Genomic DNA, 15,113 nt, shown 5'->3' with positions numbered 1-15,113 from the left:
AAAAAAATATGGTGATGCATGATATGTTATGTGCCTGATAGCTAATCTCTCCCCCACAGCATGGAACTGATTTCTCAGTAGTCTGAAAAAAGTGATACCCACTATGGCATGAACATGTCTCGCGTTGAACAACATACATGCATCTCTTGGGTATTTCAGGGATCTAAAATGGCAAATGATAGGGGAAGTTGATATATGGATGTATTGACATATTTATTAATCTTTTCACAGAAAAGGACCATAGAAACCCAAAATCAATGGATGAGAAAAATTTCACCAAAGTGAAAGAGTTTATACTTTTAGGGTTTACATCAGACCTGTGGTTACAGAAAGTACTCTTTGTCATTTTTTTCATCATCTATGTCGCTAGTCTTTCAGGGAACATCACCCTGATTTCTCTGATCTGTGCTGATTCTCGGCTCCACACAGCCATGTATTTCTTCATTGGGAACCTGTCTTTTCTGGATCTCTGGTATTCCTCTGTCTACACCCCAAAGATCCTGGTGACCTGCATCTCGGAAGACAAAAGCATCTCCTTTGCTGGCTGCCTAGCTCAGTTCTTCTTCTCTGCTGGGTTGGCATATAGTGAGTGTTACCTGTTGGCTGCCATGGCTTATGACCGTTATGTGGCCATCACCAACCCTCTGCTTTATTCACAGGTGATGTCCTCAAGGTTATGTGCAAGTCTTGTTGCAGCTTCATACCTTAGTGGCTTTCTTAACTCAATCATCATTACCAGTGAGACATTTACCCTCAGCTTCTGTGGGAGCAATGTTATTGATGATTACTTCTGTGATCTGCCCCCCCTTGTCAAGCTGGCCTGTGATGTAAAGGAGAGCTACCAGGCTGTGCTCTATTTCATACTGGCCTCCAATGTCATTGCTCCTGCTGTGCTCATCCTTGCCTCCTACCTCTTTATCATTGTTGCCATCTTGAAGATCCGCTCCACCCAAGGCCGCCTCAAGGCTGTCTCTACCTGTGGCTCTCATTTGACAGCTGTCACCTTGTACTACGGCTCTATTCTCTTCATTTACTCCCGTCCAAGTACGAGCTATGCCCTGGAAAGGGATAAAGTGGTGTCGGTGTTCTATACTGTGGTGATACCATTGTTGAATCCCTTGATCTATAGCTTAAGAAATAAAGATGTTAAAGATGCTCTGAAGAAAATGTTAGATAAGGCACCAATTTTTAAATGAAAATACTTGGGAAATATGACTGTATCTTTTTTCTCAGTCATCTCCACATCATTGTTATTAGCCTAGACTCTCAGAAATAACAAAAATAAACAAAAAATTTACTAGATAATATGGAAACGCTTGACTGCAATTGTCTTTTTAAGTTGGCACTAATGTCTTTGAGTAGGTGTGTAAAATAAACATGGTTGGTATATTTGGAATAACTCTTATGCCTGCTACCTGGGACTAGTCTAAAATTCCTGAGATTCTGAAAAGGGTGAAGAAGAGTTTTTGTTTTGTTTTGTTTTATTTTGCTTGTCATGATAAAAAGGTTTTTTTGGCAACAGATACAGGGAAGAGCAAATATCTCAGAGTCAGAGTGCGCTTTCATTGAAAGAGTATTTCCTCAACAATTAGAAAAATCAAGGGTAAAAGAAGAGCAGTTGTATAAAGACCAAGAAATGGAGATATAGATAGAAATAGGTAGGAAGAGAGATAGAGAGAAAGATTTCAAAAAGCTTTTACATCCATGAGAAGATTCATTGTGAAAATCTCTGCTAAGTGAAGAAATGAATAGTCTTTAAGGTTCTATGAATGTTTGTGTTTCTTTGCTTGTTCACCTTTATGTATGAATTCATTACAACTTAGAGAATATTTCATTATGGTGTCTCTCACTTCCTAATTTTAAGTCTTTTTACATATAAAACATGAAGCTGTGCTCACACAACAAAAGCCCTAGTGTTATTAGCCAAGTATATTCATTTGCTAGGGTCGCCTTAACAAAATACCACAGACTGGGTGACTGAAACAACAGAAATTTATTTTCTCACAGCTCTGGAGCAGAAAAGGCCAAGATCAAATCAGGTTGATTTGTTCTGAGGTCTCTCCTCTGCTTGTAGGTGGGCACCCTCCTGCTTTCTCCTCACTTGGTCTTTTCTGTGCACAGGTAGCTCTTGTACTTCTTCGTGAGTCCAAATTTCATTCTTCTTTTATGAAGACTTGGATTGGATTAGGGCTCACCCTAACCATCTCATTTTAACTTAATCACTTAAAAAAAAGAGATTTATTTATTTGTTTTAGGGAGAGAGATAGCATGAGAAAAGGGGAGAAAAGAGTGAGGGAGAGAGAATCTCAAGCAGACACCATGTTGATCATGGAACCCAACAAGGGGCTTGATGCCATGACCCCAAGATCATGACCTGAGCTGAAACCAAGAGTTGTACTCTTAGCCTACTGAACTACCCAAGCACCCCTTAACTTAATCACTTCTATAGAGGCCCTATCTCCAAACACACATTCTGAGTCACTATTAGTCAACATACAAATTTTAGAAGGTTGCCATTCAATCCATAATAACAGGTTTTAATAGGAGTTTTCTGATGAATGAGACAAGGAAAGGTAGCCTGGAAGCACAGTACAGACAAGGAAGCATAGGAGATCTGGCAGTAGAAAAAATTATAAACCACAAATGATACACTCTAAAAAAGCTTATTTAGAACAATTTGGGGAGTTTCTATTATCAGACACGTTTGTGATTATATTGTGATTTAATGGTAAGACAGTGAGATTTTAGTAAAATATTTTTCATTTCATCATGTCCTAATTAACATACTATTCCAATACTGTAAATGAACTCTAATTGATTCTTTAGAGACTGAAGTGTATATTTCTGCTCTGTGGAAGAGGTCTCAAAGGTCTATGAGAAAATGTACATATCAAGTCCAACAAAGCATGCCAAAATGTCAGAGGAAAGAGAAAAGCCTGTCACTTCCAGCATCGGTCCTTCCTTGCCAAGGGTAAGCAACTAGAACCAGGGGTAGATAAGTGTTTGGTCTCTCTTTGGACTCAGCTAAATTAAAAGGGAGATACAGAGTCAGGCATGGCTCTCAAAGGATCATTGTTATGCCAAACACACATACAGAAAGACACAGTCTTTTAAATAAGAGTCCACTAATGAGATGCCTCATGTTCATCTAGAATTTGCACTTCAGTCTGGTAGTTATGTTGGGTCATCATGTATTTACTAACACAGTGGGGTAAACAAAAAGAGAATATGGTTGACCTACTTTTGGATTATAGTGTCCAAGCTACACTGTGTGATATTTTCACTTCTTGCTACTAGTTTTCAGGTATTAGAGGGACACATTCTTCCCCCAAATGTTTAGTCCTCCAGTGGAAGAGCAGGAAACAGGAGAATACACATCTTGAGAAACCATTCTACATGGGTGCTTTAGCATGGTTGGCTCAGAATTTTTCTGTGTCTTTTATTCCACATCCACATTTTCATTGCAATTTATTTTAATTTTTTTATATTTTTAAAGATTTTATTTATTTATTTGACACAGAGAGAGAGAGAGAGATTACAAGTAAGCAGAGAGGCAGGCAGAGAGAGAGAGGGAAGCAGGCTCCCTGCTGAGCAGAGAGTCCGATGTGGGTCTCGATCCCAGGACCCTGAGATCATGACCTGAGCGGAAGGTAGAGGCTTAACCCACACAGCCACCCAAGTGCCCTTCATTGCAATTTGTTTTAAATTCAAGATGGATTTTAGGACATCCTGATGGTTATGAGGGTAATGATTAAGAGTCCTTTAATCATCTTCCTGCTGAAGCGATACAGTACACTGAGTAATAAAAGTCTAGCTGAGGGTAAATTTGTCTTAAGTAGTTTGTATGAGGTTAGAAGTAGACAGTATTTTGGGGGAAAAGAGCTTCAAGATATAGAGGTAATTACCCACTCATTCATTCTAGAAATATTTATAAAGTGCCAATTAGTTGCTGGGAACAGTTCTATGTGTTGGGTTCTATGTGCTAGGTACAGCAGTAAACAAAACAGAGAAATCATACTGACCTGTGTGCTGTATGCTGTATGCAGTATGCTGATAGGGAAAATGGACAACAAACTATATCCCAGAGCTTGGGGAAAATAGACCAGAATGGGCCTCACACCTCATCTCCTGCAAATCCCATTCAAATGTCATTTTCTTATGAAGACCCATTCTTGTCACTCTATTTCAAATCCCATGCCCTCTTGTCACCAGCAATACCCATCTTCTTGTTTTGCTCAAACTCTTCTCTATTTTCCCCAAAACTATTTGTGTTCCTGTAATGCCAAAATCCTTAATATGTCTTCCAATAGGCTTTGTAAGCTGATCGCTCTTGTGGCTCACCTAATGGTTCTTCTGTACATCCCATCTTTACTTAACCCCTCTCAACTCTTGGAGTTCACCAGACTCTCTCTCATGTGAGGGCTCTGATATATGTTTTTTTTTTATCCTCATGGAACTGCTTTCCTCTCCTCCTTATCCTTACAACGGGCTAGCACTGGACTCATTTCTCTGGTCTCTTTTCAATAGCTCTTCTTCCGTGAAGACTGACTAATAGACCAAAAAAATCATTAATTCTTTTCAGTTATTTGCCTCTCTGGAGGGCAGGAGTAGAAGGGTAATAATAGACACTGTCAGATATTTTCATTTTCCCCCCAAGGTTTATCGCATTGAAGGTGAACTTCATAAGGCACAGGTATTTCTCATTGTGTAGGTAAATAATAACACTGCAGAGGAGGTTCATAGGAACTACTGAGATGATGGCTATCATCCACCGGGTTGTACATTATCAATATAATGACCATAAATCCCTGCCAAGATAACTATTACTCAAGCTTGAGCAATTTCAGAAAAAAAAAATTATAGTGTAGAAATGAACACCAGTGGAGCACAATACATATGAAGCTCCTAGGATGTGAGATTTTTAAGGGGAGATTTTGTGAGTAATTTAGTTTGGTTGAAGTCCTAAATAGGTGAAGACAAGTAGCAAGAGAGAGTTGTAAAGGTTAAGTTAAAGCCCACTTAGGGAAGGAGGTGTAGGACTAAAGCATCTGTGTTTTGTGTGCTAATGAGATGAGATCCATTATATGGAAATAGTTGGAGGAATGAGTGATCTTCAGGATTCCAAGCTTTATCTATTAAAGTTTATCAGTCAAATCACGTCCTCTCTGAACATTGTAAGCTACATCTGAAAGATAGCAAGACTTAATATTTAAAGGTTAAGATACTTCCTTTCCTTATTAAAGAGGAACAGTGGACTTTGGGGTAGAACATTACAATTGACAGTCCAGTTACAAATGGATTCTGGCTTAGCTCAAAGGAGAATGTTCTGAACATGGAAGTAAATCACAATCTTCTCTTGGTTTTAACTTTCTCCCACTATCTTTTTAACTAAGGGATAGTCTGCCGGCTACTGGCCCAATTCCATATGTTTTGAATTAGATTCCTCCTTTTAGCTTCTCCCTCAGAGTTTTAGGGCTTTGGGATAATTTGAAAGGATTCATGGCTTCTCAGTCTGTCATTGACACCAAAGATTGTGCTTTGCCTAATATTCAGCATTTACAATATCCAAAAATAGCTCAGCTATGTATATGAATCTCGTTGATCAACAAGAGAAAGTGGGGGGCGCCTGGGTGGCTCAGTGGGTTAAGCCGCTGCCTTCGGCTCAGGTCATGATCTCAGGGTCCTGGGATCGAGTCCCGCATCGGGCTCTCTGCTCAGCAGGGAGCCTGCTTCCTCCTCTCTCTCTCTGCCTGCCTCTCTTCCTACCTGTGATCTCTCTCTGTCAAATAAATAAATAAAATCTTTAAAAAAAAAAAAAAAAAAAAAAAAAAAAAAAAAAAAACAAGAGAAAGTGGGGAAAGAATGTTCTTAAAAAAGGCTTTTTTAATGATCTTTTTATTAAGTAAAGTAATTCAAGTTGTCAGAGGATTATATATTGCCTTAACCAGGAGAGCAAAAGAAAAAACATTCAGTTATAAAACACATAAATGGATTAACAGTTGAGAGCACATACTCTTGATAAAGAAAACTCTGTTTTTAAATACCAGCTCTTCTATTGATCTGTTCGGTGACTTTGGACTTGTTTCTTAAACACCATGAGAATCATAATAGTGCCTACTTTATGAAATTATAGAAAGGATTAAGTACTTCAAGATTAGAATTTAGAATATTAATTGGAGCACAGTGATTATTACATTATTATATTATATTAATTATATTATATACCATATCTAATGTAAATGTTGTATTGATAGTTATAAGAGTGGTACAGTATGTTGATATTTGTGTAATTATCAGCACAATGCCTGACACATAAATTCTCAATAATACTTGAAGGATACTAAAAATTTTTGAGCACTTACTATGTACTTAACATTGGGTTGGGTATTTTCATGCATGTCTCCTTCACTCAATCAAACAACCAGTTGGGGGCTTTGTTTTTCTTCTCTCGTTGGAATAAGGGCCTTGCCCTGTGGGAAAGCCCTAAGTTCACAATCAGATTCTAACACTAATACCTGTGGTCTACCCAAACCACAGACTGAAATTCTATCATTCTAGGTAATCATGGATAAAAGTCCATAAGTGTCCTAATAAGTACTGACTTAACTTAGGCCTTTGTTTATTTATTTCAATAGAACAACTGCAAAATGATTTTTTCCCCCCTCAAAGTCTTTATCAGGCTTTCTACTCTGTGGACATGGAGGTAGGAAATCGTACCATTCTGACTGAATTCATCTTGGTGGGTTTCTCAGCAAACCCACAGTGGCAGCTGATTCTATTTGGAATATTTCTGGTGCTCTATTTGATGACTTTGTCGGGGAACATGACCCTGGTTATTCTAATCCGAATTGATTCCCGCCTACACACGCCTATGTACTTTTTCATTGGCAATCTGTCCTTTTTGGATTTTTGGTACACTTCTGTGTATACTCCCAAAATCTTGGCTAACTGTGTCTCAGAAGATAAACGAATCTCCTTGGCTGGATGTGGGGCCCAGCTGTTCTTCTCTTGTGTTGTAGCCTACACTGAGTGCTACCTCCTCGCAGCCATGTCCTATGACCGGTATGCAGCGATCTGTAACCCATTACTTTATTCAAGTTCTATGTCCAGGTCTCTCTGTACTGGGCTGGTCGCTGGCTCCTACATAGGAGGGTTTTTGAATGCCATAGCCCATACTGCCAACACTTTCCGCTTGAGTTTCTGTGGTAAAAATATTATTGACCACTTCTTCTGTGATGCACCACCATTGGTAAAAATGTCTTGCACAGATACCCACGTCTATGAAAAGGTCCTCCTGGGTGTGGTGGGCTTTACGGTCCTCTCCAGCATTCTTGCCATCCTGATTTCCTATAGCAACATACTTCTGGCTATCTTGAGGATCCGCTCAGCCTCAGGAAGGCGCAAGGCCTTCTCCACCTGTGCTTCACACCTCATTTCAGTCATGCTTTTCTACGGATCCCTGCTCTTCATGTATTCAAGGCCAAGTTCCACCTACTCCCTGGAGAAAGACAAAGTGGCTGCTCTGTTTTACACTGTGGTCAATCCACTGCTCAACCCACTCATCTATAGCCTGAGAAATAAAGACGTCAAAGAGGCCTTCTGGAAAGCAACGCAAACCATAAGACTGCAGAGATGAAGGTTATATTTTGTGGAATGTTCTTATTGCATAGTTTTCCAAATTATTAGCATATATGTATGTTGGTAATCATTGCAATTTTCAAGTAAATACAAGTCATACTTAAAGCAATGACACATTGAAGAAACCACTCTTCGTTTATCACTATTTGGTGATTAAACTATTTTAAACCAATTAATTTTGGGTTGTTTGATGCTTTACAATATTGTATTTTACTCTTTTGTAGTGATAGATTTACATAAAACTTATTCTCTTGATTATCTTTGGGGTATCTTGGAAAGAGAATAGGAATTGGATAGTTTTTGTGTATGCAGTTTGTCTTTGAACCTTGGGAAGCAAATTTTATTGTGTGGGGAGAGGATCTGAATGGTTAAACTGCTGGAAATTTACTCAAGATTTTATAAATATTTATTTTTAGTAACGCATTCTCTCCATGCTTCATCATAAAGCTCTGAGTATACAGAAAATATCTTTGTAAACCTTGAGTCTTCTACATCAATTGACTATTAGCAATATGTTTAAGAGTTCTTTAGAATGAGGAAATAAATAAACAGCCAAAATATCTTTCTACATCCATGAAGAGATATGTGTCTCTGAAACTGTATATCACCTCAGAAGAGTGAACTCTTCACAGAGAATAGAACAAGTAATCTGCTTTACACTCTTTCACTTCATAACACCACATGTTCTCTGTGAAGGAAAAGATCAAGACCAAGTGGAACAAGCCATAACCAATAAGTTGACTAACAAAATTCCACTCTGTTCTAGACTCACTACTTCTTTTTTTTTTCTCACCAGAGGATTTTAAGCATAAAGAAACTTACAGCTCAATATTCAGTACATAACAAACTTAATTGATTTTTTTTAATACTCCTTAAAACCACAGTGAAAATTCAGGATTATTAGTTACATATGACAAATGAGTAGCTTGTGCCTTACCAGTCAGTACTTTATTATTGAAAGACTATACCTATTACTCTAACGGGCATGGTCATTAAATAAATAAATAAATAAATTTATTTATTTTTCAAGATTTCATTTATTTTTGAGAGAGAGAGAGAGAGATTGAAAGAACAAGTGGGAGGAGGGGCAGAAGGGGAAGCAGAATTTCTGTGGAGAAAGAGTCCTGATGTAGGACTCAATCTCAAGACCCTGAGATCATGACCTGAGCCAAAGGCAGAACTTGAACCAAATGAGTCATTCAGGCACCCTATAAAATGCATGTAAATTGAAATTTTACACAAGTAGGTGGAGTCACTTCAACATTTCTGTTTGCTCTGACACTTCTGATCTTTCTTTTCCTCTGCATTCATCAAATAACACCTTAATGCCTTCTCTTTTCATCACAATATTCTTAATATTTTAAAATTATTTTTTATAAAGATTTTTATTTATTTTCTTTGAGGTAGAGAGAGAGAGAGATGAAGAAAGAGAGAGAGAGAAATAGCAGGAGTAGGGCCGGAGGGAGAAGGAGAGAATCTCAAGCAGACTTCCTGCTGAGAACAGAACCCACCTTGGCGTTGGATCCCATGACACTGAGATCATGATCTGAGTTGAAACTAAGAGTCAGATGCTTAACTGAATGAGCCACCTAGGCTCCCCTACATTTAAAAAAAAAAAAATTCTTCTATTACAAAAGTTCTGTAAGTACTGAATGAGAAGGATTTGGGGTGTATTATACAAATCTCCAGAATTTCCTCACATTCCCTTAAAGCTCAGTATGTAGGGGGAAAAAATAGGTAGATCTTAACGAGACAGTGAAGGAAAATTTAATCTTTTAGGATCTTAGAAACAATATATATACTTCCATTTTGCATTAAGCCCTGAGGCTGCTTTTTAAAACAATGTTAATATTCAATTGAACCAATATTTTATAATATAGATTATAGTTTGATCACTAAAGCAAGTCAAACTAATATAAATAAAACTTTCTTCACTGTTTTTGACCAGAAAAAAAGCTGTGCTGTTTAGAAAAAGCCAGTTCCCCATGCTGCCTCTGAAGGAGCCCATTCTCCCGAGCACTGATTTGAGAAATACAGGTCAACTCAGATTTCCGACTGTGTTAACCAGACCAGTTTTCTCAGGGCTTCTTTCACGTCCTTATTCCTCAGACTGTAGATCATGGGGTTCAACATGGGGAACAGCACAGTATAAAATGTTGACACCATTTTATCCCTCTCAAGGGAATAGCTGGAACTTGGGCGAGAGTAGATGTAGAGAATGGAGCCGTAGTACAAGGTGACGGAGACCAGGTGGGAGGGGCAGGTGGAGAAGGCCTTGTAGCGGCCCTGGGTGGAGCGGATCCTCAAGATGGCAGCGATGATGAACAGGTAGGAGGCGAGGATGAGCAGTGTGGGGGCGATGACGTTGGAGGCCAGGAGGAAGTACAGCACGGCCTGGTAGCTCTCTTTCACATCACACGCCAACTTCACCAGGGGTGGGACATCACAGAAAAAGTCATCAATGACATTATCACCACAAAAATCCAAGGTGAATGTGTTGCTGGTGAGAATTATTGCATTGACAAAACCTCCAGTATAGGAAAATATAACCAAAGAGATGCACAATGTCCTTGACATGGCCTGAGCGTAAAGCAGGGGGTTGGAAATGGCTGCGTAGCGATCATAAGCCATGGCGGCCAATAGGTAACACTCACTATATGCCAAGCCAGCAGAGAAGAAGAACTGAGCTAGGCAGCCAGCAAAGGAGATGCTTTTGTCTTCAGAGATACAGGTCACCAGGATCTTTGGGGTGTAGACAGAGGAATACCAGAGATCCAGAAAGGACAGATTCCCAATGAAGAAATACATTGCTGTGTGTAGCCGGGAGTCATTGCAGATCAATACCATGAGGGTGGCATTTCCTACCACAGTCAGAGAGTACACGCCAAGGAATACCACGAACAGGACCAACTGCATCACTGGGTCCGTTGTGAAACCCACTAGGATGAACTCAGTTACTGTATGATTGCTTCTCTCCATGGTTTAAGGAGACCTCACCTGAAAATTAAAGAGTGAAAAGTTTAATTTCCTCAACCCATACTACAGGAATGCAATTTCTGTGATAAGCCTGTGAGATACAGTCAAGACTATAAGCTGTTAGGGCAAGTGAGATCAGAGCAGGAATTTTGCCTGACGAGGGCAGGTGATGGGAGCATTAACATATTCATTTCAATGAAATGCATTTAATAATAGGAAAGCTTGAGTGCTCTTGGTTGCTTACTTATTTTTCAAGAAAAATATTTCTTGAGCTCCAGGTGCCTTCTTGGCGTTGGGATACAGCAGTGAGGACAATAGGGCTGACTCCTATTCTACGAGGACTTAATTTAGAGTCCTACATGATGAATAAACAAATAAATGTGGAAATATTTTCAGTTAATGTTAGAGATATTAGGAAAAGCAAACTAGATGGTGTGGTGAAAATGAACTGGGAGAGGAACTAATTAAACTTAGACCCTGAGAAGAAGCAGTCTTTTCTTATTTCCCAGCTATACGTGGACAAGTTTCTCAAAGCCCATGAAAGATGGGAAAGTCCCTGTAGTTTAGAAGTGGTGACATTTGAGAGATGGCAGAGTATACCACCTGCAAATATGCCTTTTTAGCACCTTTTTGTTTTTCATTAATGTTGTAGCATGTATCATTCCTTTGTTTTTATTGCCAAATAATATCCCTTTGTATGGATACACCATATTTCATTTACCTATTCGTCAATGGACACATGTTTTATTGTTTCTATTTTTTGGCAATTATGAATAATGCTGTTATGGGAATCCTTATACAAGTTTTGTAACGACATATGCTTTCATTTATCTTGAGTAGATATCTAGGAGTAGAATTGTTGAGTCATATGGTGCATCTATATTTAACATTCTGGGACATTACCCAACTGTCTTCCAAATGAATCCTGCCATTTTTCAATCATATCAGTAAAGCATATGGGATCCAATAATTCCTCATCCCAATACAAGTTATTATCTTTTTGATTTTAGCAGTCCCATTGGGTATGAAGTGGTATGATATTGTAGTTTTGATTTATACTTTCTTTTTTTAAATGTTGTATGTATTTATTTGAGGGGGCAGGGAGGGGCAGAGGGAGAGTGAGAGAGAGAATCTCAAGCAGACTTCCTGTTGCGCACAGAGCCGGGGGGGGGGGGTTGGGGCTTGATCCTATAAGTCTGAGATCATGACCTAAACCAAAATTAGAAGCCAGATGTTTAATTGACTAAGCTACCAGGTGCCCCTTGATTTACATTTTCTTAATAACTAATAATATTAAGTGTCTTTCATGTGCTTATTAAGTATCTTCATTGGAAAACTATGTATTAAAATCTTTTGCTCATCTTTTTATTAGTTTCTTTTGGCTTTTCATTGCTGAATTGTAATACTTCTTATACATTCTGGATACAAGTCTTTTATAAAATTTATTGTATGCAAATATATTTTCCCATTCTTTGTGTGATTTTTTTTTTTTTTACTTTCTTGATGATATCCTTTGGCATGCATGAACTTTTAAATTTGATAAAGTTCACTTTATCTTTTTTCTTCTTGCTTGCTCTTGATGTCTTATTTAAGAAACCATTGCCTAACCCAAGGCACAACAGTTTGCTCACTGTCTTAATTACTGTAAATCTTGTAGTAAGTTTTTTATCTGTTTTTTAAAAAATTAAATTATTATTTTTATTAACATATAATGTATTATTTGCTCTGAGGGTATAGGTCTGTGAATCATTAGGCTTACACACTTCACAGCACTCACCATAGCTCATACCCTCCCCAATGTCTGTAACCCAGCCACCCTATCCCTACCTCCCCTACCCCCCAGCAACTCTTGGTTTGTTTTGTGAGTTTAAGAGTCTCTTATGGTTTGTCTCCCTCCCAATCCCATCTTGTTTCACTTTTTCCTTCCCTACCACCTAAGCGCCCCCCCTACTCTGCCTCTCAATTCCTCATATCAGGGAGATCATATGATAATTGACTTCTTTCTCTGATTGACTTATTTTGCTCAGCATAATACCCTCTGGTTCCATCCACATCATTGCATATGGCAAGATTTCATTTCAATGACGGCTGCATAGTATTTCAGTGTGTGTGTGTGTGTGTGTGTGTGTGTGTGTGTGTGTGTATCACATCTTTATCCATTCATTTGTGAACAGACATTTCTGCAAAGAAGACATCCAGATGGTCAACAGACACATGAAAAAGTGCTCCATATCACTCAGCATCAGGGAAATTCAAATCAAAACCACAATGAGATACCACCTCACACCAGTAGAATGGCTAAAATTAACAAGTCAGGAAATGGCAGATGTTGGAGAGGATGCGGAAAAACGGGAACCCTCCTACACTGTTGGTGGGAATGAGAGCTGGTGCAACCACTCTGGAAAACACTGTGGAGGTTTCCTCAAGTTGAAAATAGAGCTACCCTATGACCCAGCAATTGCACTACTGGGTATTTACCCTAAAGATAAAAATGTAGTGATCCGAGGGGGAAGTGCACCTGAATGCTAAAATACGTATCTTCCTTTAGCCTCCCCCATATATTTTAGTTATTCTTCTACACTTGTCTTTTTTTGGCTCAATTTTGTATAAAAACATTTAGATTTTGTTGATTCTCGGGGTCTTCATTTCCTTGTGAGGCTCCCATGTCATGTAACATTTATGTTAAATACATTTGTATGTGTTTCTCCTATCACTCTGTCTCCTGCCAATTAAATTCTCAAGCCTAGCCCCAAACCCTAAGGTAAAATTTTGTGTCTCCTACACAGTTTCCCTCCATGATCATGGAGCAACCTCTCTCCTCACTTACTGTGAAGAAGTCTTTGGCACATTTATCATATGTCCCTTGGAGAGAAACAAATTGAGAATCAGAGAGAAATTTCAGTGTGGAGACCAGCAAATCAATCCAACTGGTTATGTCAGGTAACAAAATAAGTGATGTCATTGTAAATCTTTTGGGTCTAAAAGCCTGGGACTTGACATTATTCTCCATGGAGAATAGTTTTATAACTAGCTATGTACAATGCTTAAAAAGACAATTATCCCACCTTGATATTATTTGTAGTAATAGTTCTCAGTTGAACTATTTGAATTTTAAAATTAAAATTGAATTTATCACATTGAAAAACATCCACTCTATAACAAACATTTAAAATGCTTCCCTTATAGTCCTGTAATGAAATTTGTGGTTAATAAACCTACCTATGTGCATATGTGCACATATGTATATAAAACATCTAATTATAATTGTAAAAATGACATAAAAGAAAAGTAGCTCATAATAGAACTATTACATGGTAATAATTATAGGATTTTTTTCTGAAATAGTGTGAATTTTAATATGTAGATCCTGCAACATTTGGTGAAGTGGTTATACATGTATGTAGAATCATCACGAATGTATTAGTGATCCAAATATCATAACTGGCACTTCCATCAGTGATAAGATTTTTCTGACAAGGTGAATCATTCTTGATAAAGTTCCAACAAAATAAATGACACTCGTCCCTCAATTTTGAATTCCTAGGTGAGTTGATTGATAGTATAACCTTGCAAATACAGTGTTTATTTGTAAAATGGAGTAGATTTCAAACTCACAAAATTACAAAGCTCTTTTTTCAATGCACAAATGTCCATCAAGACACTGTAGAGAGTATAGACATTTTTTTTTTTCTTTGGATCGGACTGCCCCCTAGGTGCAAACCATTTTCGTCATTGTCTATTGTTTATTAAATGGGCCTTTGATCTTTGTGTCAGTCAAAAATCCAACTGCATTTCAGAAATGTTCCTTAAAGGATGCTATCACTTTGTGAAGAAACCACACTCCACAGCTTTGTATTTTACTCTGTGACTTATTATAGGGTCTTCTGGGAATTATGTGAAAAAATAGAAACTATCTGAAGAATATCTCTGAGTAGTAAATTTCTATTTTTCATAGGCATACTGGGTCACTGGAGCCAAGCAGAGATAAGATCTCACTAGGATGTAAGTTTCATGAGAGCAGGAAGTTTTGTCTCTTTCATTCATTATTATATGCCTTGTGCCTAGAATAATAACTGGTATGTAATAGACCTACAATAAATATTGAATGAATGAATGAATGAATGAATGAATGGGTAGCCCTGAGTTGGAAAAGAAACAAACCAATAGAAATGAATTTCTGGGTGGCTTCTAATTATGTCATTTTCCTTTTAAACCATCAGCAGAATTGTTTGATATCCCATGTGCATTTTCTGGCGTGAGTAATCCCTGCCTTCATCTTTGCAAACAAAAATAGGAAAAAACAAAGGAATCTGTCTGCAAACAGCTTTGCCAAATATTTCTTTGCCTAAATGGAGTGAGTCTGTGAAGATATTTTTTTTCACATAATCAACAGATTATCCATTGTGATGGATAGGAAGCCTGATTTTACAATGAGAGTTGAGTGGTCTAAACCAGAGATGCCCAGGATATCATGGAAAAAGCATCTGACTTTCAGGAGA

At 38.1% G+C, this 15,113-nt stretch overlaps 3 protein-coding genes across 3 annotated transcripts; 2 read left to right on the top strand and 1 right to left on the bottom strand.

Annotated features, from left to right (window-relative positions):
• The first annotated feature begins 257 nt into the window (after positions 1–257).
• LOC116599946 (olfactory receptor 1013-like) lies at positions 258–1,196 on the top strand. The gene has a single exon (XM_032359882.1). It carries the CDS (start codon positions 258–260, stop codon positions 1,194–1,196), a length of 939 nt encoding a protein of 312 aa, XP_032215773.1.
• A 5,486-nt stretch (positions 1,197–6,682) lies between these two features.
• LOC116599945 (olfactory receptor 9G4) lies at positions 6,683–7,636 on the top strand. The gene has a single exon (XM_032359881.1). The coding sequence runs from the start codon at positions 6,698–6,700 to the stop codon at positions 7,634–7,636; it is 939 nt and encodes a 312-aa protein (XP_032215772.1). The 5' UTR covers positions 6,683–6,697.
• A 2,045-nt stretch (positions 7,637–9,681) lies between these two features.
• On the bottom strand, positions 9,682–10,617 carry LOC116600283 (olfactory receptor 1013-like). Its single transcript, XM_032360432.1, has one exon. The coding sequence runs from the start codon at positions 10,615–10,617 to the stop codon at positions 9,682–9,684; it is 936 nt and encodes a 311-aa protein (XP_032216323.1).
• Between the last annotated feature and the right edge of the window lie 4,496 nt (positions 10,618–15,113).

This window comes from Mustela erminea, chromosome 9 (assembly GCF_009829155.1).
Source record: "Mustela erminea isolate mMusErm1 chromosome 9, mMusErm1.Pri, whole genome shotgun sequence".
Lineage (NCBI taxonomy): Eukaryota > Metazoa > Chordata > Mammalia > Carnivora > Mustelidae > Mustela > Mustela erminea.
This window is presented reverse-complemented; position numbering and strand designations above follow the sequence as displayed.

What these genes read in the sequence shown, in the direction of transcription:
- LOC116599946 (XM_032359882.1), top strand. Translation starts at nt 258, where the DNA reads ATGGATGAGAAAAATTTCACCAAAGTGAAAGAGTTTATACTTTTAGGG.
- LOC116600283 (XM_032360432.1), bottom strand. Translation starts at nt 10,617, where the DNA reads ATGGAGAGAAGCAATCATACAGTAACTGAGTTCATCCTAGTGGGTTTC.
- LOC116599945 (XM_032359881.1), top strand. Translation starts at nt 6,698, where the DNA reads ATGGAGGTAGGAAATCGTACCATTCTGACTGAATTCATCTTGGTGGGT.